Below are 26,338 nucleotides of genomic sequence, written 5' to 3'. Positions count from 1 at the left end.
CCAAGTGCTTCTGTGAGAAATAGGGGGAAAATTACTGGATTTTGTTTTATGAGATGACTAAGCTTATGATGGCCTTATTTTGCAGCGGTGTAACACTGTTACCCAGCAACAGTCTGATCTGAGGTTTTGAGTTTCTGCACCGATGTTGATCCCAGATTTAGGTTTTAAATAGCACAAATAATACCAAAACGTGTCAGTTATGTCAATATTAACTTTAATCTTTAACAACACATTTCATAAATATCGAAATAACAACAATTCATTATTGCTTACTCTAATCTATATTTGAATGATAATAGAGGCTTGGTCATTGTGGGTTAGATAGTGCTTGCAGGACAGTGCAGGAGACAGCATTTCCATAGTTATTGAACAATTAATCAAATTAAATGCAACATCAACATAATACATAGCTTGTCAAGAACCTGTGCTCTATTCTGGCTCAACCTTGCAGAGACAACTGAGGGATTTAGAAACAAACATGTCCATTACCCATATAATCAGTAAAATGAGCCAAAAGTTGAATATTATGTTTTACACTGACACAAACAAGATGCAATTCTATATAAAATATACAATAATCGATAACACGATATAACAAATGGGCACAATTCTGTCAAAGATTTGATGAAGCAAAATATTCACAGTGAGAGAGACGAAGGCTTTTTGACAGTGACAAAGACTTTTTGAACTGACACAATTAGGACACAAGTTTGGTTTCAGTGTTTCACTGGCTCAGCGTTTTGAGAGCAGACGAAGCGCGACCCTGTAATGACCCAGAAGTGAATTGAACAATAAGGAACAGACTAGAAGTTACACTATAGCAAGAGCGTCATAAGATAAAACAATTTAACATGTCATTATTTAGTGGGGACAGTTCCTCTTTCTTGAGTACACTTACTTAGGCACCCCATTAACAAAGCCAAGGAAAATAGCTATAGTGTGGCTTCAGTCCTGTGACTTCAGAAAACACTGGATCACAACACACTGAGGCAAAAATAACAGATTTGGCCATGCATGTGTTTAGTTTAAAATTCCAAGTGCAAGCATTACAGTAACAGTAGGAGACTTATAACTGTCCTAGAGTCAAGTTCATGATGTGAGCTGTGAAAATATGTACTGGAGACGTGAGATAAGGAAAGGGCATCTATTTCTTCTTGAGGAAACAGAATATCACAGTGTAAACAAGCATAGGAAAATCAAACAATATTTCCTTAAGCAAATATATAGGACATTTACATCAGTGAACAAGGCAATAAATGTTTGAAGCAGGAGCTGCTTGTGGCCTGCGATTACCCGGTCCCAGTGGATTCAGCAGGTCCATTGTCCTTTCCATGACAGAGTCTCACTTCTGAACATGCAGGTCCTGGATTTTTTTTTTCAGTTGTCTAAATTTACTTTCTTTTCCCACACATGGAGAGCTGGATATCCAAAACCGCTGAGGCCAACCTGTCACCGTTCTTGCAGTGAGTTATGGAGCGGGGGTCAAAATCTGCATCCCGTAGCGCTTGTGATTTTTTTTTTTTTTTTTTCAGCGTTAGAGGTCGACCCCTTTAACCAGGGCCGTCTCCAGGGTGATGGTGAACTCGTGGAGTGTGTGCAGGATGCGGGACAGGGACTGTACAGCCGCGCGGTCCCGGAGCAGAGCGCCCTCCTCGAAAGTCCGCGCTGACAGAGGACAGTCTGCCAACAGGGGGAGCCACTGAGAGAGAAGCCGGTCCCTGCCAATTTGAACAGATCAGTGATCAATAGTTGTCCCTTAAATGTGCAATCAAGACTAGTACTGTATTCCAAGACTGAGGGTGAGTTAGCTGACTGCAGGACAGAACCGAGGCTGTGTGCTTTCTCCTGAAAAAGCATTCAGCCACAGTAAATTGAGCAGGTCATTTCAGGGTTCATTAACTTCCACTTTGATTGTAAGTAGCCAATTCCAAGACATGAGCGGCTCACACAGCAGGAGAGTCTCCTGTTTTCCAGGATCTGCAGCATACTTAGGTGATGAATTCAGTGTCAATCCAGAGCATCAGACACAAGTACGAATCCACCAGAGAACGGCCACTACAACAGCTTTATTGCATTGCTTATCTATTATGAAGATTTTATATTTCTGCATTATTTGGCAACACAGAAAAGGTGACAGTGGTAACAAGACGGACTTAACCCATGACACTGCAACTGCACAGCTTCTTTATAAATACATAAATAATTTCATCTGCTTTGTGAATTGCATCTCGATGCCCTCTTTCACTGCAGCCACAATGTCTCCCTAAAATAACTGCATGTGATGTAAATGGGTCAGTCTGAGAAAACCTGTGAGACCAGCAACGCTGTAGGCCACTTCCTCCAGGCCTCAGGACGGGATGGAGGAAATTGTGTCACCTTTGCACGACACAATTTAGCGACCATGAGGTGCTAAAAACCTCAAATTCCCATTAGAACAATAGAAGAATATTTTTAAGATGCATCCATTCCGATTTAGAGATGAATTATTACTCACTCCAAGGGATTGTACCAGTTAAATGAACTATTTTGGCCTCGTTCGAATTTTCATTTTAATAGTTTCGAACTCTGACGGCTCACCTGATTCCCAGGCAGACCAGCAGCTGGAACTTGCCCTCCTTTCCGATGTTTCGCGGTGAGGCATTGATAGCATTGACGTAGTGGCACAGTGAGTCACAAGGCAGGCCCTTTGGTTCTGTTGATCCGCGCAGGTCGCCCATCTGATCAGCTGTCTCCATGGAAACCACTGCCTTCTCTGAGGGTGAGTGAGAGAGAGTCGGCGAGATCAGCAGGTGCTGGTTTGTACATATGAACAGCGAAGAATAACCATCAATACACAAGACAATGAAGAAACTGATAAGCTACAGAGATGAAGGTTATATTTGTTTGTTGATACATTATGCACTCCATGCTGCACACAGTACGAGTGCTGAAATTCATATTCTGTGCCACTAGATGGGGCCAGATGGTAGAGACCACACAGGTGCAGCATCACTGAAGTGTTCACTGGAGGCTCTGTATGATCACACACACACACATACAAACAGAAACACACCCAGTACTTACCCACAAAGTCCCACACAAACACATTCCTCTGGAAAAGACGGCTGGACTTCATTCCATGGAGGAGAAACTTCTCCAAGGAAAGCACTAGCCCCCCTTCACCACATAACAACACTGTCAAGTTTCCTCTCTGGCAACACAGAAAAGGAAGCAGAGAGATAGAGGCATTTTTTAAGATTTTTTTTTTTGGCAGTTCTTTATTTGACAGTTATGCCGCTCAGGGCAGGCCAATCTCCTCCAGCCTCCAAGGACTAAGCTCAGAACTATGGGCAATCGTGCCTTTTGCGCAGCTGCTCCCAGTCTGTGGAACGGACTCCCTGACCATCTGAGGGCGCCGCAGACTTTGGACTCGTTCAAAAAAGGCTTAAAAACATATCTTTTTAGAAAAGCATTTGCATAGTTAGCCTATTTTAATATCTTTTCACATGCCTATTTAACGTCTTTGGTCTATTGTGTGGTTTTAGTATGGTTTTGGTAATTTTCCACTGCTTCTATTTTTTTGTTGTTTTAGTATGGTTTTGTAACCTCTACTGCTCTACTTATTTTGGTTGTTCTTATTGTGATACTGTGACATTTGCTTTTACGTTTTATTCCTTTACTTTTTATTCTTCTATTGTAACTGTTGCACTTTGAGATCATTTATTTGATGTAAAGTGCGTTATAAATTAAATTTATTATTATTATTTATTATTAGTTATGGTAGAGAGAGAGAGAGGGGGGTGACATGCAGGAAATGACCTGGGCTCAAATTCGAACCCAGGACGCAGCAGTAAAGATTTTGCCTTGACAAGTGGTACATGCCCTACCAGGTGAGCTAAGCAAGTGGTACATCCTTCAACTTCAATAAATTGTCCTCATATATGGATGATAGAGGGCAATGATTCCGCAAAATCACCCACAGCAATGAACTCTTGGGAGCCCTTGGTATATTTTTGGATATAAAATGCTCTTTTTTTTCATTTAGCACTCACTGGGTAGAAGCATTGAGCAGAAGCTTGTACAACACATGGGCAATGTCTGTGTAGTGAGACTGTCCTGAGGGGTGAGCAGTCGAGTGCCTAAGTAGCTGCTATAAAAAATATAATTACAATGAACTGGAGACCCATTAGAGATAAACTGTAGTGATCTATCAACAGTATCTCCAAGGCCTTTAACTCAGGGTTCACATGAGAGGCCAGCGTGAAACACAGAAAACAACAACACAGATCAGACCCGGGCTGGGGCAATGAACTGTGTCGGAGATAAACATAATGCTTACCAGGGGGGTTGACAAGCTAAGCACCTCGCTACAGAGATGCTCTTTTGTTCGGCATTAACCCTGCTCTTCTCCCCCCTTCCCGATTCTCATGAATTAGTGATGAAGCTATTGGGACAAATTTTAATCAGAAGATTTTTCATTTTGCCCTCAGAAGCACTACATAAATATTTCAGACTGTTTTGCTCGTTGTTGATCCTGCAGAAAGTAGCTGACTGTCTGAACCAAGAGGTTAAATGAATGCAGAGGCTGGATCTGCAGGGCACATGCACTGTAACAGTCACATACCTCTTGTTCTGGTTTGTGGAAATGTTTGACAAGGTTGTTTGCTGCCTCTCTCATCTCCTCTTGCACTTCAACAGACATCATTCCTATGGGGATAAGTGAATACAAAAGGGAGGCAGGGGGAATAAGCAAGGACAGAAACAGGGGGATGAATGGGGTAGGAAGGGAGGAGGAAGGAGGTCAAAGAGAAAGGTGATATGGGAGGAAACTCCGTCATTGTAATATGCATAAAAACAAGCAGGTCAGCAACAATGCTAAGGAATGTAACGTGTTCATTGTACGTACTGCTGCGGCCACCAAGTGATCCCAGCACTGTCCGTACACTCTGAGATGGTGAAGCCAGCTCTGGAGGCGTCCCCGACCACCTCCCAGCATCCTCCTCTCCACCTGGTGACACCAGCTGACCAATGAGGACCCTTTCCAAGCTGCCGTCACCCACGCCCTTCCCCAGCCAGCGGCCGCATGGGAACCTGGGGGGCACAGGATGTTTCATTGCACCCGACATAAAAGCCTAAGTAAACAAGTATGGTGGCCAAGGTCACAACCAGCTCCTGTTCTAGTCAGCTAGTGTAGTGTTGAGTGCATTAACCCCATCACTGCAACAGATACATGTATAATGCATGCTCCGGGTTCGAATTTTCTTCCAAATATCACATTATCAAATACCTTCTTTATTTACAGCAGTGTCCTGGGGGACTGATTGATGCTGCAGATAGGACGATTACATAGATAAAACTGTAAGCAAATGCAGTCGTGACTGTAATTTAATCCATGCATGTTAGTGATCCATACTCCTCCCCCACATTTCCAGCTTATACAGTCTACATAGAGTGTTGAATCTGATACCAGTGAATATCTGAAAAAAAAAACAACATTTTTTTACATTCTAATTTATTGCTTTATTGTTTTTATAATTTTTATTATTTATTTTTATTATTATTTATTATAATTATTATCAGTTTTAATATTTGTCTGCTTATAATTTATTGTTTTTTTTCCCTTGCTGAATCCAGTTACTTTAGCTGCTGCAACAACTAGGAATCCACCAGTTTTTTAAAATTTGTATTCTATTTTTTTTTTTTTTGGCTGATATTGATATGTATTTGTAAGAATCATAACACAAATGCAGGTATAAAACAGGTTTCAGAAGGACTTCTCTTAAAATATATATATATATATTTTAACCAGAGGACCATGTTAGTTTTACTCTGTTGGTAATCTTATGTTTGTATAAAGTGACAGACTCACAAAAAAACAAAACAAAACAAAACAAACAAACAAAAAAAAAAACATGCAATTGTAAGTTTTACAATCAGCTAAATATCGGCAGTAAAACTAATATGGGACCAATATAATATTGTGTTTTACAGCTAAAAATATTGTCACACTGCCTCAATACTGATAGTCTGCTGATAGTCTCCCTAGCAACAACTTAATTACCCCACGGGGATCATTAAAGTTTCACCTTATCTTGTACACGGTATCATACCAGGACCTGCCATCTACAATAACAATCTCATACCGTCACTGTTCGGAGGAGTCAGAGGAATAATCTTACCTGTAGGTGTGTCCAGTGATCTCATTATACACCATCACAGAGTCAATCAGACACTTGGCCAGCAAACCAGAGTTCTCCTGTCCCAGCTGCAGAGTGCTCAATCTGCCCAGGTTCTTGCACTGAAAAGGCACATAGACCAGAACTGAGAATGTGTCTGCATGGAGCTTGATGGTGCATCTTTCATATGTGCGTGTTGAGCAGAACATAACTTGCTGTATACTGACCTGGAAAAAGATCTCTTGTGTATTTTTCGGGATCTGTCTAACTCCTGAATCACCCAGTTCTCCTGACACACATACCCAAGGGTTTACTGTTGCCATTGCAATGCTAAGCTTCTTCATTGGCATTATAACAACACGGTATGGGATACCTGCACCGAGAAACACACAAAGAGCAAGAGCAAAGCTTTAAACATTTGATTCTTTTTATGAATGGGATTTTCACAGGGTGTGAGTCTTAATATTTGGGGTGTGAGTCTTAATATTTATTCAATGGATAAACCAAAGTTGTAGGTGTGAACAAATCCACAGTGGATGTAATTTATGTGAATACTGCAGGAATGCAAAGAGTACATGAGTGGGCCAGCTCAGTGATGAGGCTAACCTGCGCCTGATAAACCTCTTTAAGCATTTCTGTGTCTCTGAGTGGGAGCAGGGGAGTGGACCCTCTGGATTACAAACAACACAACTTACAGTGACAGCTATAGACCTGAAAAGACTGTTTATTAGTTGTCTAAACGGTTGGATTCTGCAGGTTTTCACCCCCACTGGAAGACACCAGCTGATGTTCTTGATTAGCTCTTCTTCTCCAATTGAGGGTGAACTAGTCAAGCAATCTTCAGTTTTAGTGAAAACCTGCAGCATACTTTCGATTGCACAGGGTTGCCTTTTGCGGCTTTCTGCTAAAAAAGCGTGTAGGACTTACTGATGGAGGTGAAGACGCGTGTGAAGCAGAGGTAGTCCACAGTGTTGAGAGAGAGCAGGTGGAACAAGAATTGTTCCCTTTCTTCCTCGCAGAGCAGGAATGCATGGGGCTTATACAGCTGCCTGTCACGGGGATACAAGCCAAGGTTACTGAGAACAATCACGGGACTCACTGAAAATTACATCCTATAGATTCTATAAGTGTCTCCCTGTCTGTAGGTTTGTGTTTGTTGAGTGATTCTCACCTGAGCAGCTCCTGGTTTGTGAGCAGCTCTTTGAGGTGCTGAGACAGCATTTTCTTCTCCAGGGCTAAATGGATCCAGGCTCGGGCCCGTCCCACCTCAGACAGACTCTCACTCATTGTCTGGACAAACCTGGGAGGACAACAAACAGGCTCACAAGTTCTGAAGTCTTTTCTCATGGTGGCCTCACATTGCACTTAATGAATCTTCAATGTCGCAAAGGTTTTTGGTCTGCTTGGTATTTAATCTGGAAAACCAAAGCCATGCCATCTCTCATAACCTCACTGGAACAGAACTAAAAGAGATAAAATGATGGATGCGTGAAGTAAAAAGCAATTAGTATTTAAATGGCTCCGATTTGGTCTTCATCTGAACCTCATCCAAAACATGTCAGTCATCTGAAAGAGGACACAGAGCAACGTTCACTTCTGCCTGAGGTGTTTCATTCTCAGCCTGAATTCTGTTTTCACACCTTTCCAACTTGTCTTCCTCCTCACACACACATCACACCTCCTAGACATCTACAGACAAAGTATGCGGTCTATCATTACCTCATATCCTGCAGCAAGGATCCTTTCAGGAGCACATGGCCATCATCAGCAGTTCTCTGGTCCAACCCGTTGGACACTAAACAGGCAAAGAGTTTAACAACTGAAATTATTCAACTGTTAACTCAATGATTTGTGGAAGAGAAGCTGTGGCAGGGCTGTGCTCTGACCTGGGGACTCAGCTGGTGCCTCCATCTTCCCCTCTGTAGCCTGATAATGGAGCAGATGGGACCACAGAGCCGACTTCCCCTGTTTAGAATAAAAAATAAAAAAATAAAAAAACACCCTCATCACCATTCAATCTGTTCAACCGGATGTTTTTGTGTGGTCGTGTGTGATTTAATTAAATGGGCACACACAGTTCCTGATGTTTTTGGGGTCATTTAGGCGAGCAAGGCATATTAAATTGGCAGTACTGTTAGCGAGTGAGTGAGTCTGACCTGTTTTAGCTGCAGACAATGGCCCCAGGTTCTCTCCAGTAGGTCACACAGACCGTGGATGAGTGTGTTTTCCTGCAGGCCCGTAATGTTGGCTTCTCCCTGACCCAGTTCCAGACTCTCCTTCCCCATCCTCTCCATCAACATTCGTTTGGTCTATAAAAGCATAAAAAATCCGTACTGTTACCCATGAACAAAAAATAAATCAGTTACATCAAGAAAAGGCCTACATTAACACACAGGCTGTGCTCCCACCTTTAGGCGGCATTCCCTCAGCAGTCCGTCGACGAAATCCCGGTGGGTCTGAGTGACGGCCACAGGTGAGAGGTCGAGCAGCTTAGACTGACGCAGGTTCTTCCTCCAAAATGTGTGCTTCTGTTGAATAAGCCAAAAGGAAAAAAATGAGTCACAAGCACCCTTTAGGCTCTAAATGTGTGTGTGTGTGTATGTGTGTGCATGTGCATGTACCTGTCTCTGTTCATTGTCCAGTGTTGAGGATTCAGTGGGTGTTGATCTCTTGGGGTCAGTCCTGCGTGATGCTGTGACACGGCCGGACCACCTGCTCACCAAGATAAGATAATAAAAACAAAATTAAAATTAAAATGCAATTCCAAATTTACACTTTCGTAGAATATTCAACACTGCTTTTCATGAAAAATGCTTCATAACAGACTTGACGACAAGCCACAAGTCTTTCTGTTGCCAAGTTTCTTAACCTTTGAAGAGCACTGGCAAAAGCCCCATTCAGTTTTTTGTGCTAAATTGCTGATAGGGCTATGTGTTTAAAATAAAAAGAAATAACTGCAGTTTTGAGTCAGTTCAATTTTTTCAACCCACACAGTGACACAAAGCAAACCAAGAAAAGGATGAACCATGGCATCCTTACTATTGATAGTCGATGAGTCACTTTTGCCTCCAGCATGTATAAGATACAGGTAAAAATATAGACACTAGTGCACTTCTTTTGCAGTAAGCTGCTGGCAAACACCTAGTCTTGTTATATAATATATTGTAAGAGAAGCAGGAAGGGTAGACTGACTTGTTGGTGTTTTGACCCTGCGCAAGAACATCGGCCTGCAGCTTGGGAAAGTAGCCCTGCTGGTGACGCCCCTGGCCGATCCTCATGTCCAGCAGGTGGGGGTGTATGGCTGTATGGTCTGCCTTCAGCAGTCTGCGCTCGATGGCCTGGGCTGCACAACACAAACAACACACTGGTTAAAGCCACCACTGAGGTCCTCTATAGGCAAAATGAGTAAATGATAATATAATTTGATTTAACATCTTGATATGTTCTGACAGCTGTTTGTTTGTTTTGTATAAGTTAATATGCTCTGTAAAGGGGACATTCAAAGATAACAAGATCAACTAAATTTGTTCATGTGGTTTAAAAGGAAGATAAAGACACCATGTAAATGCCTGCAAATACAGAACATTAATTTAAGTAACTGATATGAGGGGGAAAAGATGAAGCAATTCTGACTAAAATGAGGAGACTAAGTCTAAATGTGAAAGACTGGGAAAGACACAGAGGCTGAGAGGCACAGCAGTGCCGTCACTGCAAAGCTTGGAAGGACTTCAAAGCAGAAAGTTAGAGGCACTCATTATAGGACACGATGTTCTGTCTTCTTATGCACTGCTTACCCCCCTCCCCTGTCCTTCATCTCGCCCTCTCTCTTTCTCTTACTCTACCATCTCTTTTTTCCCCTCATATCAGATTCTCTCCCATCCCCTCGTGTTTCAATTCTTTCTCAAACTGCAATTGAAATGTAATCAAATTTTGCATCAGTTAGTATTCGCACAGTTCACTGTTCTGGTAAATGAGGTCCCTTAAGCAGCGTTTATGCAAGGTCCTTTCTCTAAAATGAGCAAAAAATGTTGATTTCATCGGCATATAAACCGAAACAGAAGTGGCAGATGGAGGCAGATTTCCTCTACAAAATCTGGTTCCCCCTGTGATCATAACATATGTATTGTGTCTCAGTCAGTGGCGGTCTCAATTTACTGCTTAGTGTGATGATGTGACGGAAAAACTGATTAAAAAAAAAAAAAAAAGATGACCCCCATGGTTATTGAATTTATTAAAAATTATTACATTTAATATTTAAATTAAATGCCAACATTAAAGTCCTATTCATCATGGATGTCACCGCCTAGACAGAAGATGCAGCAAAGGGCTCTTTCCACACAAGAAACATTAATTTTCATGACAAAACTGTGCCACTACAGTATTTATGGCAAACCTGGGTGTGTTGAAAGAGACCGCAATGATACTTTGGAAAGAACTCCTACATGTATTTTAATTCTAAAATGAGGAACTATTGACTATTCTTTTTTTTTTATTCACATAAAAACATAATTTTGTGCTGAAGTGAGTAAAACCTCACAATCAGTTGCAGCTGAAGGTTAGCCAAATTAGACAAGAACAGTAAAAACTATGGGAATAAACCCTGGACAACACCATCGACATTATTATTTTTTGTTTGTTTTGTTGAAGTATTATTTACTGAGACAATGGGCGAACAAAGAGAGAGACAGAATATGGACGACAGACAAGAGAAAGCTCTGGTAAGATCAGACCCCTGACCAGGAGCGGAGCATTTCTAGCTGCAGAGGTACTGGGATTTAACTGCCCAGTCACCTCATTAATTAACTTATTATCAAATTCACCAGATTAAAATTCAAGGAAGTTCCACCAGGTAAGGATAAGAACATTGCTGGTGAGAAAAAAGACTTAAAGCAACCACTTTCCTGAGGCAAAAAACTATTTATCTTGTAACTTATTTTGCAACAATATGCAGGATGTAGCACACCGATTGAGCTTTTATTTTAACAGTACCTGATTCAAAGAGCACGGTGCACTTCCTGTAGCGACAGTTGCGAGAATCCTCGTCATCGGTGTCGTACAGTCGTTCCCTCACCAGGCGGCTGTCGAACAGCTGCTGCAAAGGTTCCCTATCTGCCCAGCGAGATATCACCTTCCCATCCACAAAAGAAGAAAACATGGCCGTCTCCAGGAAGCGGGACATAAAGTGCAGGTGAGTCACAGGCTGAACAGAGAGGAAGGAGCCCTGAAAGTCAAAACCACATTTATATTGTAAATATTTCACAAAAAAACCCAGACTGAAGATCATATCTGTCCTATCTGGACATGATAGGCATATGGCTGGATATGTCCATACACTGTAATGGCTGATCTTTGGAGATTTATTTGAGTACCTTGTCAAAGCTGAATGTTCCCTCTCGGTTGCTCAACCAGGAGTCCAGATCAGGAGCGCTGTGAATCACAAACTCCTCATATCTGCCAAACATGGCAGCAAAACGGCCGGCAAACACCTCCCTCAGCTGCATGTTCATCTTTGCAGACCTGAGCTCTTCCTCCTCTTCCTCAAACACACGTCCCAGTGTCTTCCCTCCGTCTGACAGTTTTCGTCCTCCACACCTCCTTGCCAGCGCCTGCAGCCTCTCAAGCACAGCCAGTTCCTCCCCTCCAAGGTTGCCGTTCCTCCTGTCCTCCATCAGGTCCTCCAGGACCAGGCTGCTGAGGCAAGGGGAAGTGGTGACAGGCTTAGTCATGACACCGCCCTGTGGAGGGAGGCCAAAACGCAGCAGGACCTCACTCAGCTCCTGGATTAGCTCAGTCTGGTCTGGAAACAAAGGAAGGTCCTCAGGTGCCTCCACACAGTGGTTGTCAATGTCCACAAAACACAGGTTGGCCTGTTTGGGAGGAAAACCGACAAAAAAACAGACAGCTCAGGTGATGTGGTACCTGAATGGTGCTACGAAAACCACTTCTCAACTGTCTCCCTCAACAGATAAACAGAGTAAATTTCACCCATCACAGCATACAGACTCTTATTAAATTCATGCAGACAAAGTGGTTAAGCTTTAGTAAGATTGGGCAAGTGTAGAAACATCCAATTAAGATCAGAGAAGGAGATTTACATTGCATTAATGGATTCTTGGCATTTATCCACTGTAAGCTCTCAGAGACTCAAATGTATTACCATGTGAAGGATTATCAACAATTTCTGTTATCGCTTACACAGAGGAAATACTAGAAAAAAAAACACATTTAGAAAAACAAGATTTTGACCCCAGCAAACAAATAAAATTGCTGCAAAACTATGCTTTTTAAATAGGTGCTGAGCAGTGAACAGCAGATTGTTGCTTTAAGGAGAATATATGCACTGATAATAAAACTGCATCTCTAAGCAGCAGTAGTGAGCAGCCAAGTCAGCAGCAACCCAACCTTCAACAGTGACCTCTGACAGTCAGTTCAGTGCCCCAGGGGAAGCTGGGAGATGTTCAGTGGGATGGACAGCTGCAGACACACACTCTCCAACAGCCTACTCCCTGCAGCTCCATCCTTCCCTTTTTCTTACTAGTTAACATGTATTTCCATTGCTTGTTTGTTTTAAAGATGAAAAAGAGTGAAAGAAAGAAACCAAGAACGATAATAAAATATACTTATGATTTAGACTGATTTTGCATGGTATTAGAGTCAGGGCAGTCAAATCAGTCAACACACTGAGTACAATGGAGGCATCTGCAAGTCCCAGGATAAAGCACTCCATTTCCCATGTCTGTGGTGGGTCACATGATGTGTTATACAGGACATGAACCTCACAACAGGCACTTTGCCATTGCTCCAGCAAAGATTCACACATTATGTGATTAAAATGCTTTACCCTTTCTTCTTCTTTTTTTCCTTGCAATTCACCACCCATACATTGACTTGCACATTTCCAGCAATAAGCACAGATTGCTAATTCATGTTAATTATTCACTTTGTCAGATTTTTCTGGAACACCAATGCTCAGTGTTTTTCCTCTCATCGCACCCAGCCCTCCTTCTACTGGCTCCTTTCTGGGGCAGAGCTACTTCAAAGACGCTGCAGTGAGATGCTCATACAGCTTAGTGTGATCGTTCAGTGTGGATGGAGAATTGGATTTATAGAAAGGGGGCAAAGAGCTCTGAGGCGCTGGATCATCGCTGAGTTTGCCTGGCCTGAGGCAGGGCATACATTATTATTCATGCAGACTGGATTAGGAAAAGGCTAGAAGAATGCTGCAGTGGAATGTAACATTGTTATATCTTTATATATGGATGTTTATTGGAATGTATTATGTTGTGGAGTAAAATATCTGCATCCCAAATTGCTCCTTCTAATATTAGAGGCAGCAACATAACAAAAAGCTATAAATGAAGCACACATAAAACACTTGTTTCGTGCACTACCTCATGCGGCAAGTGGAGGGAGGATCGTTGAGTGCCATCTCTCCGCTGGATACCCATGAGGAATGGCACAGGGGCATCCAAGAGGTGATGCAGGGGTGCAGGCAGGATGGGCAGATAGATGTGTTGCCACTGGAACGGGAACAACAAGGTATTGATGCCCTCTGCCACCGTCATCAAACGCTGATAATCTACGGCAACAAGAAACACAAGTGAGTTAAAGGACATAACCGCATGAATAAAATCATCTCCAAAATCACCTTGAGGAGAGCCTTCCAAACAATCAAATGCAATACCTTCAACAGTGAATAAAGGAAGATTACCTTGAGAGTAGAGCAGGACTTGCATCTCTAGAAGTACACAGGTAAGCAGCTGCACCATGTTGTCTACACCCAGCAGGGAGAACGCCTCTCCAAGCGGGTAATCCCCAAGTGGGAGCTCATCCGGGCCTGGCCGCTGGCACATGATGGGCCCCTGTACCCCATGGAACCTCAGGGACCTGCCAGGGGGAGGCAAGGGCACCTCATACAGGATGTTATGGATGTAGCTCTCTAAAGGGAGGGGCGGGGCCGTGTGTGAAGTCACAGCCTGGTGCAGCTGAGACAGGAACTGCCGAGCAGCTTGAAGGAAGGGGAGAGGCGTGAGGAGGCAGAGGGCTTTGGACACGTACAGGGTGTCCCGCGCCGGGTCAAAGGAGCCTGCGCAGCCAAGGCAGCCAGATACCCCAGCCAGGGACTCAGCGTCCGACTCATCCAAGCTGCTTACGAGTGAGTCCATGCTGGAGGTGGAGGGCGAGGAGGCAGATGAAGAGGAGGAGGAGGAGGGAGAGGAGGCAGAAGAGGAGGAATGGTGCTCGACATGATGCATCTGGAAAAGCGTCTGCATGGCAGTGGTGATCTGAGCGCTTGTCACCTCCTCGTAGAAGGTGTGGACAAAGCCATAGGAGCGCGTGCCATCGTCACTCGCAATAGTGAAGGAGTGGAACTGAGGCTCAAGGCTGTCTGCCTGCGTACGGAAGGCCAGACCCCTCGGCATGCAGAGCTGAGAAATGGGAGAAGAAGAGGAATGATGAACAAGGATAGGAGAAGGTTGAGAATATAGGGGCAGTGGGAGAAACAATTAAATACTAGCCTTTCACAATGACCTCAATAACTGCTATTGCAAATTAAAACAAGTGTGGTTTGCATATAATATCATGCATATAATGAGACTACAAATGAAAGAAAGCCTTACATTAAGTGTTTTCATGCCTCTCAGAGGCTGGTCAAAGCTTGTTTATAAAGCAAGTCCAGTAATTTTGATTAATTTCAATTTGATTCTGTTAATTCTTCTGTTTCTTAAATTTTGTCTATCCTAACCTGCTTGTCTGAGAATCAACAAAACATACAGGAAGAGAAAAAATCTTTTGTATTCTGACCTGTATTCTGTGCAGGACAAAGAACAGGAAGATACAGAGTAGTGCGTGGTCTTAGTGCACATTTTGTTGCTTTTGTTTATCTTGTACTTTTTGTCCTTTCAATTGTAACATTATTCATCTTGACTGGTTGGAATAATTACAAAACATCTGACCTAAAAAAACAGGGCAACTCTTCTCGTCCTTATCATTTTCTAGGCAACTGCGTGGAAAAAAATTACAATCAAAAAATCTCACCATATTGACAGCATCTTTATTGAAGGGGTTCCTGTCTGTGTTTTCAGGATAGTGGACAAGAACCTTTGACTTAAAGGACCTTCGGATGGGGCTCTGCTCAAAGCCCTCACCTGACAGAGACAGAGAGAGAGAGAGAGAGAGAGACGAGGAGAGAGAGAGTTATGACTCATCGCATGAGCACAGGCTGCAGGTTGACCTCCATCGATGCAGAAACAGAGTTGAGGAGGAGTGGACAGAGCAGAGGACATTAAAGAATAACTGTGTGCTTTGATTCTTGGAAAAGCATACACAGCACAACCTTGTCCAACACAAGCTTAAAAAAAGCCCCTCTATTGTCAGCAGCAAGGCAGAGGTGAGACAGTAGGGGCCATTCTGCAGAGAAGAGGGGGAATCCCTGCCAAGTTATGTAACCTAACTCATTACCACAGAGATAGTCTGAAGAAGCTTGTACACCCCTCATCCCTGTCAGTCTGCAACAGGAAACCATTTTCACTTCTAGGGAGCACATAGGACAAACACGTGCCTGGCATAGAAGAAACCGTTTTTATTCAACAGGGAACATTCGGGCTCTGGAGAAATGATGAAAGAGTTCTATATTAGAGCTACAAAAATGGACTGAATTTGCATTGCATGGGCGAGGGGGGGGGGCGTATTTTACGTATTCCTACAGCCACACTGCATACATTTGATGCATTGCCCTGTCGGCTTGAAGCATCTCCTCAGTCACGCTCTGCATCTTGTGTCAGCTTCCAGCTCCAGTTACATGCAGCGTGATGTTTGTGTGAGTATCCGTGTGCATGGAGAGGAGCTACTAAATAAGAGAGAGTGAGCCGGAGAGAGGGAAAAGAAAGAAAATGTGTGTGTAAGTGACTGACTGAGAGCCTGAGTAATGAGCAAGGCACTGTCATTATTCTTCCAATTTCCAAGGGGATGCCCTTGTACTCTTGACTGCATTCCATGTCTCATTAATCTGCCACAGAATCTAAAAGTTCAATATCTGTAACTGGCATCGCTGCACTGTGTGAACAAAAACAACTGCAAATGACAGGGAAAAAAAAAACAACAAAAAAAAAAACAGGCTTCTCTCAACTGTCAGCTTTGACGCACTTTTTCAATAACATCCACCTGCCTCCGAGATGACGCACAGGGACCTGCAAAAGGAAGCGGTGCCGTAGGCAGAGTGAGAAGCATCCACACATACACACACACACACACACACACACACACACACACACACAGTTAAATTGAGTCAGACTAGTAGGTGGCAGAGAGAGGCTATGTATTACTATGACAAGAGAGGGAGGAAATGCTCATTGCAAAGGATACACATTGGTGTTGCTACTGAGAACATAAACAACCAGTGCACTGTTTCCCAAATGGTCATAAACATGTTGAGTAATTAGATGCTGAAACTATGATGAAAAAACGGAAGATGGATGGGAAATGGAGGGAGCGACAGAGAGACAGAGAATTCAGCCTCACGGAAAGACATCTAGTTGCCATGGTAGCCACTTCCGCTGTGTTACCGTGGCCTTGAAGATAGCCGTCGAGACACTCGTCAGCAGTTACGTCACCCTGAATATCATCATCTGACCCAATTAAAAGCCACACTCATCCTGACACAACTTCCCACCCTACGGTCACACAACCCAAAACCACATTCAATGCTCTCTCTCTCTCTGTGTCTCTCTCTCCTTATTTTCTCCGTCCCTCCCTCTGAGCTAACAGAATAGATAAAAGGGGGAGGTGGAGGGCGGTTTGTTGCGGCGTTCAAATTAAAGTTTAAATGGTTGTTCCGGTTGGGCTGTAATTACCACACTGTTGCCTCCTCCTTGAGCTGTTTCCACTCAAACACACACGTGAAACCACCATCTTCATGCCATTAGCTCATGAGAGCCACTGAAACTGACACTGTAATATCAATATTATGCAAAAAAGAGGTTTAACATTCATTCCACAGTTGAGGGATTAATCAAAGAGATTAATGGTCCCAAATGGTCTCCATCCCTAAAACAGGAGCGCTTCATCTGCGATGACTGGACAGACATGAAGGTAGACATCCGTCATACTCACCAACTCTATTACCCCGCCATCCCATTCATCACATCATTAGATGAGTAGATGAGAAGGAGAGATATAAAAAGTGCAAAGAAATTAAAATGACAGCAAACGCCAACTGGCCTTGATTTAAAAAGTGTTTTTCATTTTTTGGCTCAAACAATTGAGAGCCCTATGTCTTTGCGGCAGAAATCTGTCAGTTCAGTGAAGGTGAATCATAAAACTACCGCGACAAAATCTGACTTTCATCTCAGCCTGAGAGACGTGGTGCTGGCTCATCTGCTTAGAATAAAGGATAAAAGAATGCGCTGTGTAGCCGGTTGCCTAAAATAGGATAACTTACTCTGGATATTGTGCTTGCGAGGGAAACTTGCAAGAAAAAGCGGCGTGGCTCGCTTCAGTTTCAGCTGTCTTTCCAATCAGTTCGATTTATTGGGCAGTTCTCAAATGGCCGGTGTGATCCTGCCCTCCACTGATGTCATCCCCTGTGACACTCATCTGCCCTGAACCGGGGCTGAAGCCACGGCAATTCAGCATTCCAACAGGGAACGTCATGTGAAATTTGATTAGGCTGCAGAAAACACAGTGGCATCCATTGAGAAGCCAACAAGAGCAGATTGTCCCTCGACAGGCTTTCACTAATTACACACACTCACACACACACACACACAGACATATATATATACAGAAAAACATGTGACAACTTGCTCAAACATATGTGCTAAAGCTACAGTGCATAAAAGGATTAAACATCCCTGATAGACTAATGAAACAGACAAAGACAAATACAAACACAAATCCCTTGAAAAGAGCATGCCCCTGCTGCAGTGGATATGAGATGACCGGCTGTTACATAAACAGCTTGGTGGAGCTCAGATACACTGGCCGGCAGTGCTGTCCCTCGCCACAGGGAGCCACATATCAGCCACTAAACCACCAAATAATCCTGCAGGAACTGAAACTCGCAATGCAGAGATGCGACACGTGCCTTCCTTCAATAATCACCTTATAGATACTTGTTTTTCTTGTCTCTCTTCATACTTTGATTCAGAAGCATTGTTGCACCTGAGAAGGAAACTAAGCTGCTGCTTTACAAGGCATATCTGGTTATGGGGCTGTCTTTTCCCCCGAGGAGCTGCTCTGCATAAGCTGACATTCTGCTATCAACAAAAAAAAATGGGGAAATACAGGGTGTGATTTTATTGTTTTCAAACCTGAAGCAGACACTGCGAAGGTTTTAGTATTCAGGTGTTTGCAGCACGCTCATGTGGTGCTGTTTCCTCCCAATCACAGACAAAGACCCGAGCACACACACAGCAAGAACACGTGTAGACCTCCCAGAGGGTGAATCTCTCCCTGCCGCCCTCCCGTCTTCAAACCTGTGTCTACAACCTCGCACTGACAAAAAAAACTGGACTCAATAGCTCCACTTCTATCAAGGCATCAAACTGCTGAGGCCAAAAAAAAATAGTGTCTGTGCTAACAATGCACTGAAAGGCAACATCACAGCTGACGTCATCACCGTGGCAACCCAAAACCACCTCCACCACTACAACATCCACCTACCTCCAACCCCCTTCAACCTGCTTTGCTGAGGAAAAGGGTTTGTGTGAAATAATTTGCTTTTACATACTGAATTACACAGCCATGCCTGAGCACTGGAGGATGATCAGAGACATTGCCACTGCTTTCTGAGACACATAACAGTGTAATCTGGGAGATCTGGCACTCTTGCTCACACAAAAACACACACATACACACACACTTGGGTTGACAGTGGGCCACAGAGGATGTTTCCCCACTGCCTAGCAGCTCCATCTGTGTTAAGGCGTCAGTGGGCAGGCTGGGATATTCTTGTCCTCTGTTCAACCCTTCTTAGCTCAATTCTTTCCCCAGGTTCACTTGGCAGTCATCAACAATGCTGTAATGTCTCTAGGATTATTACTGCCCTGCATAGGTGAAAACACTCACTGAGCTGTATGGAGTATAATCGTGTGTTTTCATTTGCCCATCCATGGTGTTGAAAAACAATGAGGGACAAGACATGGAAATAACAGGGGTGTCCTAATTTTAATAATGCGCTTTTTTATATAACATTATAATGATCACTTCCCTGTGGGCGAAAAAAAAAAATCAGTTCACAACAAAAAACAGGACGTTGCGTGATCATCGTCCTCTAGCATTCTGTTTTTCTCTTTTTTTCTGTCTGTCCCCATTGGAAACAAATCTCATCGACACTTAATGTATATTTCAAAAAAATATACATACAGCCATCCATAAGCACTGGATAATGATATCTGAAATCTGTTTTGAGTAGCCTAAATATATTCTGCATTTGCCAGCCTACTTGTAAATAAGATATGGTGTCAACAGCGCTTTGGGGGGGGATGTCGCGTCCAAAACATCCTCTAATTAGTGTCATCTACACGTACAAATACATTCATATATTTTGAGAGATAGTATCAAACGTGCTCTGTGGCTTTGGATTTCATTTGGCGATATGGATTAGTTTATTTCAGATTTATTGTCCCAGTTGAGCAGCGACCTACCTGCTAAATCGTCGGGCTCCAGGCCCGTCTCTGTATCCACTCCACACACAACAAAATAGTGGGCGAAACGGCAAGAAGCCGCTCCTGTGGCCGCAGCAGTCCCGTTCATCCTCGGTTTGTTTGGTGTGAGCGTCGTGTCCTTCTACTTAGAGGCGTGGATGGTCATAGTTGACGCGGTTTATATTGAATGTTTCCCCCTCCTCGTCCTTTTCTCCTCTTTGCTTTTGCTCGTTTGGCTGCCTGCACTTGGCGCTGCTCAGCGGTCCGACTGTGATGCGCTGGAGCCGCTGCTGGTCATCTGGTGTGATGAGAGGGGGAGGAGGCAGGGGGTGGAGAGAGAGAGAGAGAGAGAGAGAGAGAGAGAGAGAGAGAGAGAGAGAGAGAGAGAGAGAAACACTCATCACTGGTAAAAACACGTTATTTAAGCAGAGGCCGTCGAAATGATTCATTACCTTATTATGTCATAAATGTGTGAAAACTACTATCTTGCAAAGAATTTACAGACTTCATTGTGGTCAGAATGGTATTACAGTGATTTCTTTATTCCCTGATATACTAAAACCTAGAGGTGAAAAACCTAACCAAAATAAAATAAACTTAACCGTTCAATATACAATACACCCTATAAAGATCTGCCCAGTGATGGTTGGATCTCCGGGGCGTCGCAGGGTGACCTGACCAAAACTGGTCATCATAGTTTGAACTGGGAGATGAAAAGAGCGGTGTTACAAACACATCTACTGTGTGCAAGCCACACAACTCTCACTTAGCTGATGAATTAATGAATGTACTGTAAGTATGTTAATTTGTTTGTTTTAAATAGTCTAGGTAGACATTTGAATTGAATGAATATTTGTTGATTTCATATAGTTATCAAATGACTGAATGAAAAAATGTTATTTTTGCAAATAAAATAGAGAATCCTGGAAATAGAAGAAAACTTGTGCTTGTGGAAATGGTGTGGTTTTTTTTTCTCCTTGATGTTCAAAACAAACCAAACTGAAACCAAAAGCATTAAACCATTACACCCTTACTAAAAACATATTTTTATTAATCTGATTATCATCACAGATTTTCTTTTTTCATGGGATTAAATTTCGGTTATAAAGCCAAAGGGCATTTCAAGCTCAAATTTATTCAAAGCCCCACATCACAGTTTAAAGTCTCAAGTGGCTTTGCAGGCCCAGAGTTTACAACAAACAAAACAGGAGGACACCCCCTCGACTTAAACCCTCATAGTGGGCAAAAAATAACCCTCCCAAAAATCCCACAGATAGAAGGGCAACTGGAAGAAATCTTGAGGACTGCAGAGAGAGGGGGGCCCTCCAAACTCAGTAGCCTAAATGACTCTACTGAAACAAGACTGAACATTCAGGATCTGAAATTATAGGACATAGTATATTTATTCAACCATTCAAGCAGACATAATAAACATATTCCCCATTTGACAGGCAAAATGCTGACTGACTTCATCAAAATAAATATGATTATCTATAGGTCACAAGTAAATCAGCCTCCTGCTGTATCTGCTGTGGGAAACCGTATGCCTGAGAGACTTGGGTCTGAAAGTCAGTATCCAAACATTAAAATTGTGCAGCATCTCTACAACTGGACTGGCTCATGCCATAAAATGGTTATATTGAAAAATCATATTCAAAGACTGTCATCACATTATACATGCAAATACGAGGTATGCAGCCCACACACTTGATCCTCTCTATCATCTACAGTGTAACAAGTCAGCAGCGGGGTGCACAGCTCCGGTCCTGCAGGCAACATGTGGCTCTACCATTCATGGTCTGTCTTCCTACATACAGTTAGTGGCAAGTTCAACAGATTTTCACATGGGTAAATCTAGTTATCATTATTATAATGCCAATATTAGGGAGTAAGAAAAATTTGGATGGATATATCGGTTGATATATACATAAACACATTTTTTGCAAGGATCACCTCAAGTGTGGTTATCAAACACTTGTGACAAAGATGGAGATAGGATATTTTACAGTTAAATAAAGTGTATTGTCCAAAATTACATCAGTGCGCTGATGTCAAATATATTTCACTGGGAATTTAATATTATAAATAACTATAAATTTGAAAAAGACACACTTGAATAGATCTATATATCTATATAGGAATTAATTAAACCTGAATTCAGAAAAAACAATAAATATTCTTGTCTAAATTACCCAAAGCTTCTGGTTTATGTTCTGTAAAAAAAAAAAAAAAAAGTTTTCATAACAGTGCACATTGGATAACATATATGTTGATACCAATATATCTGTGAGAGAGCAATATTGGCTGATAATGTTGGCCAACCAATATATCAGTCAGGCTCTAATTATTATTACAGACTGCTTTGTCAAAGGCCTTCGGTCAATTTACTGTAAAGCTGTTGATTTTGTTATTGTGGTGGTGACATGGCGAGCAGAGCAGCCCTGATGTCCTTTTCTGCAGCAACTTCCTCCAGCTCCTCCTGGGGGATCTGCAGGCGCTCCCGGTGCAGCTCCTCCAGCACGTCCTGGGTCCTGGTTTCCTCCCAGTAAAGCAGCTGTGGCTTATACGTTTCCAAAAAAAGAGCAATAACATGTCATCTTGACCAATAGCCTAAACAATCTAAACTAGCTCCTTTCAATGTGGAAGAGCAGCATTTTGACTCCAAGGTCCTCACCCTGCAGAAAATCCTCATTTCTTCTCTAAAGTAATGATGCATTTACTTTGATGGGAACAGTTTCAAATGAAATACACGAAAGAGGTGTTACAGAGGTGATGCAGACTACTGAATCAATCATGTCAATACATTTCTGGCAGGGTAAGAGTTAAAATTTCCAGCCCATTGTGGCCTAGTAGGACCAGGGCTGCACATCCATTCACTGGTGTCTCCAAGGCATGCTAGGGTGTGCAGCAAGAAACCTCCTCTCTCCAGCTGTATGCCTCTCTGCTCAGTTCATCATCAAGTGGTAGTAAACTGGGTTGTTTTGCACAGGCCTAACAACACATTCTCTGAAGAGTTTTGGCAGTGGGTTCGGGTTCAGAAATTTCACCTGGAACAAGATGTCTTCGGAGAAAATATCTTCTCGGAAGAAAGGGCACTGTGGATCTTTGCAGGAGAACTGTCTCTTTCAGCGAGACTGAAAACTCCCCGGGGGCAGGAGAAAACAGTGGGAGAGGTGGCCTGGATTTAAATAAATACTCTATTGAATGTCTTCTTCCTGCTCCCCTCTTCCCACCACTTTGCTCATTGATCAATTGTAGGCGAGACAACAGGAAAACACTGGAGAATAGGGTTGGTGTGGTGACTCGGGTCATTTGGTGATGTGTGGTAGAAATGTGGATTTGGGGACTATATTGTCAGCATTAGAATGGAAGAGTGTGGAAGTGCGAGCTGAGGATCCAGCGGATGCCTCAACAGGTCTACTGCTGCCTACTTGTGTTTAAGGTTACTGTTAACAAAACTAGGGTTTAGATGGTAGGGTGTTAGGATGATGGCTTTGGCAAAGGTTGTAGAAGCAAAGGCTGTGCATTGACAGAGAGGGAAGTCTACGTCAGGATACGTGCCACCTGGGCCTGAATCTCTCCGTCAGGGTGTGAAAGCAGCTGGACCAGTCTGCTGTGAAGCTGGGAAGACTCATCTAGCAGAACCCGGAACAGGCAATCCTGTTTCCCCCTCAGTTCATCAGCCACCTGGGCAGAGGGCCTCCAGGCCTTCAAATTCCCTGCAAATGTCAGCAGTCGGAGAAGCACCGCTGGGGCTGTCCGCGCATCAAACAGCAACACAACAGAAGCTGGTGCCTAAAGCCAAAGCACAAAGAAGAACAGGATTACAATGAGGATTTATAATGACCATAGGCTATGCATTGGTAGCTGTCTCACACCAGATTTTCAACTGAGTCCATGTGCATCATTAAAAAAACAATACTAGTATTCGAGTTATATAGAGCAGAAGTGGCTTGAGGTCTTCCTAACCTTCTGTGGGCATTTTTTATTAGTATGCTAAGAAAAAGGAAAAAGGAAAGAAAAAAAATCAGTGATCCCGATCAGACCAGACATAAGCTAAGCTTGCTTGTTGCTCCATTCATCAGCATGTTAAGAATTTAATTGATCTCACCTGGGCTTGAACAATGTCATCCATCATGTCTGGATTAGATGATAAATTCACGAGGACTTTTAAAGCCTGAACCTGAAAGAAAAATATTAACAGAGCTTCACATACAGTTTATTTTCACAGCCTTTCCATTATTATCTGTCTTCCAACTATATTTGGTATTTAACTAAAACTAGTAATAATTAATTGCAGATCATGACACACAGTTTGAAAACAAAGTATTTTGGCTTTTTTAAACACTCCTACTGAAAAAAAAATACATGAATATCAACCCAGGTAAAACTCAAAAGGGATGCAGAGGGCAGTAAGCTACCAACCTGTAATGCCTCATTGCTCACAATGAGTAGAGAGAGTAAAAGTGTGATTGATCCCTTCAGTAAGTGTTGATGCTTGTCGGTGACTGAAAGGTTCGTCAACAGCCTCAGAGCACCAAGCTGAAGTTCAGAGTTCACTGGTGATATCTCAATCAGCTCCAGCACTTGTGGCACATAAACCTATGAGGGCAAGATAAATTACCACGGGATACTTTCCTCTACAAAATCAACACTTGAGACAAATGAGAGTGCATAAAAGAAAAGGCACAGCAGAACAATGGTGCGAAGCAGATTAAATGCTATTTGCTATGCAGCAAATATGATAACCTACCTTTATCTGTTCCTGGTTTAGGATGTTCATGCAAAGATTATTCAAAGCATTCAGAGTCTGCACTCTTACTTCTGCCACAGGGTCCGAAAGGAAGCCAGCAATGACATGAAGGCCCTCAAATTCCCGAATGAGGTCCTGAGGAATCAGTGTAGCAGAAAAATAAGAATTACATGCTTGACAAATTTATTACATGTAGCATAAAACTGTGACTGAGATATTTGACAAAGAGCAATGGCTAAGCAATTTTATAACTTGGAAAAATATAACATTAGGGAGCTTTGTTTTATTATACCTGGTTGACAGTGAAGGCAGCAGCATTTCCTAAAGTTAGCAGGATCTGGCATCTGTCAGACGGATCGCTGGCGGTCTGGAGACATGATAACAGCATTTTCACGTGTTGTGCTTCCAGCCTCCCAGGTGAGATGATGTCACCTATGGAGCAAAATAAAGCATTGAGCGAGCTTTATTTAACCCTCCTGTCATTTTTCAGTGTTTAACACCTCTAAATACATGATTAACATGGAGTTGTTTATGCTTCATATTTAATGACGCTTCCTAAATGAATGGGGACAAGTGAGTAAACATGATGATATATTTTCAGGATCCTGTGCACATCTTGTAGACATCACTCTTTCTTTGGGGGCGATGTGATCCCAGGCTTTTTTTTTTTTTTAGCTGTACAAAACATATGAGAAACATCAATATTTCACACACATTTGTTTTACTTGATTAACATGACACTGAGGAACTATAACATGCCGTTTATAATCCTGACACAAAGTGCCTGACACATAAACTTGGTGACAATTTTTTAATTGTAATAATTTTGAGGCGGTTTCAATTGCAGTGGTCAAATTGAATTCAACTGATAAAAAAAAATGCTGGTAAATTCATAAATCTTACTTGATACAACATCCTTAGTGTAAGTGCCGACCCCCCGGGCACAAACAACGTCCAGTCCCGACACTCTGGCCATCAGGCTCCCCGGCTGGAGGGTCACTTCTCCGGGCTGACTGTCCTTGACACCCCGGCTGTCACTGGCGGCACTTTTCTTGTTTCTCTTAAAGCTCCCACCGCTGATAAGTTTGTAAATCCCGTAGGAGGCTCCAGCCCCAGCGACTATACCGAGTAAAGCCTTCATACCGCCGAGTTTAGGAGTGATACTGCCATCACCCATGTTCCTGTCTGAGCTGGAGCAAGGTTAGCCAAGAGATTTTTTTTAGCTAGCTAACATCAAATTAGCTCACTAACTAACGCTGCTTAAGCGGCTAGCCAGAAGCTCAACGGAAGGCAACTCGCCAGCAAACATTACCCGGTGAGCTAACACTGGCGAAGATCTGGCAAAAGCACACCACACCTGGGTAAACACATTTCCACACCTTTGTTCACGTTACCTTCTAAAACTGAGGAAGTTGGGCTGACTAGCGAGAGTTGTCAACAATCTGCTCCGTTGCTTCCAGAGAGCTCATAATGGCCGACCAAAGGTTCCACAGAGTTGCCTCTTAATCGGGTATTATGATCATAATAGTTTTTTCAAAAGCCGACTGTGATATTCGGATGCATCTCAGAATTTTTAAAGTTAAATATGTTAATAAAATCTTACGATGAGACCGGCGTCAGATGCGGCCTGGCAAACTTACAGATTTGCTACACCTTAACCCTGCGATACATTAGTTAGTCCAACAGTCCTACGCTGAGTGAACGGTAGGTTTAGCTAGTTTGTTACCAGGCAACGACAAACTAGGACAAAGTGGAGCAACTTCAAACAATAACACATAAAAACA

At 42.8% G+C, this 26,338-nt stretch overlaps 2 protein-coding genes across 3 annotated transcripts; both read right to left on the bottom strand.

Annotated features, from left to right (window-relative positions):
* Nucleotides 1-193: 193 nt before the first annotated feature.
* Nucleotides 194-20,079, bottom strand: LOC115360179 (DENN domain-containing protein 5B-like). 2 transcript variants are annotated; one of them, XM_030052878.1, is made up of 21 exons: nt 19,802-20,079; nt 15,195-15,304; nt 13,867-14,584; nt 13,547-13,734; nt 11,525-12,022; nt 11,145-11,376; nt 9,348-9,498; nt 8,777-8,867; nt 8,564-8,683; nt 8,312-8,464; nt 8,042-8,120; nt 7,875-7,950; nt 7,327-7,455; nt 7,083-7,204; nt 6,383-6,528; nt 6,159-6,277; nt 4,886-5,070; nt 4,604-4,686; nt 3,064-3,190; nt 2,578-2,752; nt 194-1,718 (listed from the first exon to the last, which is right to left on the bottom strand). In XM_030052878.1, exons 1-21 carry the CDS (start codon nt 19,908-19,910, stop codon nt 1,535-1,537), a joined length of 3,795 nt encoding a protein of 1,264 aa, XP_029908738.1. In that variant the 5' UTR covers nt 19,911-20,079; the 3' UTR covers nt 194-1,534. The 2 variants fall into 2 exon arrangements, with proteins under 2 accessions (XP_029908738.1, XP_029908737.1); XM_030052877.1 differs by having other exon boundaries at nt 6,159-6,528.
* A 1,102-nt stretch (nt 20,080-21,181) lies between these two features.
* On the bottom strand, nt 21,182-26,072 carry armc10 (armadillo repeat containing 10). Its single transcript, XM_030052938.1, has 6 exons — nt 25,458-26,072; nt 24,847-24,986; nt 24,555-24,689; nt 24,227-24,403; nt 23,913-23,984; nt 21,182-23,596 (listed from the first exon to the last, which is right to left on the bottom strand). Exons 1-6 carry the CDS (start codon nt 25,729-25,731, stop codon nt 23,345-23,347), a joined length of 1,050 nt encoding a protein of 349 aa, XP_029908798.1. The 5' UTR covers nt 25,732-26,072; the 3' UTR covers nt 21,182-23,344.
* Between the last annotated feature and the right edge of the window lie 266 nt (nt 26,073-26,338).

Source organism: Myripristis murdjan, chromosome 6 (assembly GCF_902150065.1).
Source record: "Myripristis murdjan chromosome 6, fMyrMur1.1, whole genome shotgun sequence".
In the NCBI taxonomy this organism is placed as follows: Eukaryota; Metazoa; Chordata; class Actinopteri; order Holocentriformes; family Holocentridae; genus Myripristis; species Myripristis murdjan.
The sequence above is the reverse complement of the archived record's forward strand: the minus strand, read 5'-3'. Positions and strand labels throughout refer to the sequence as shown.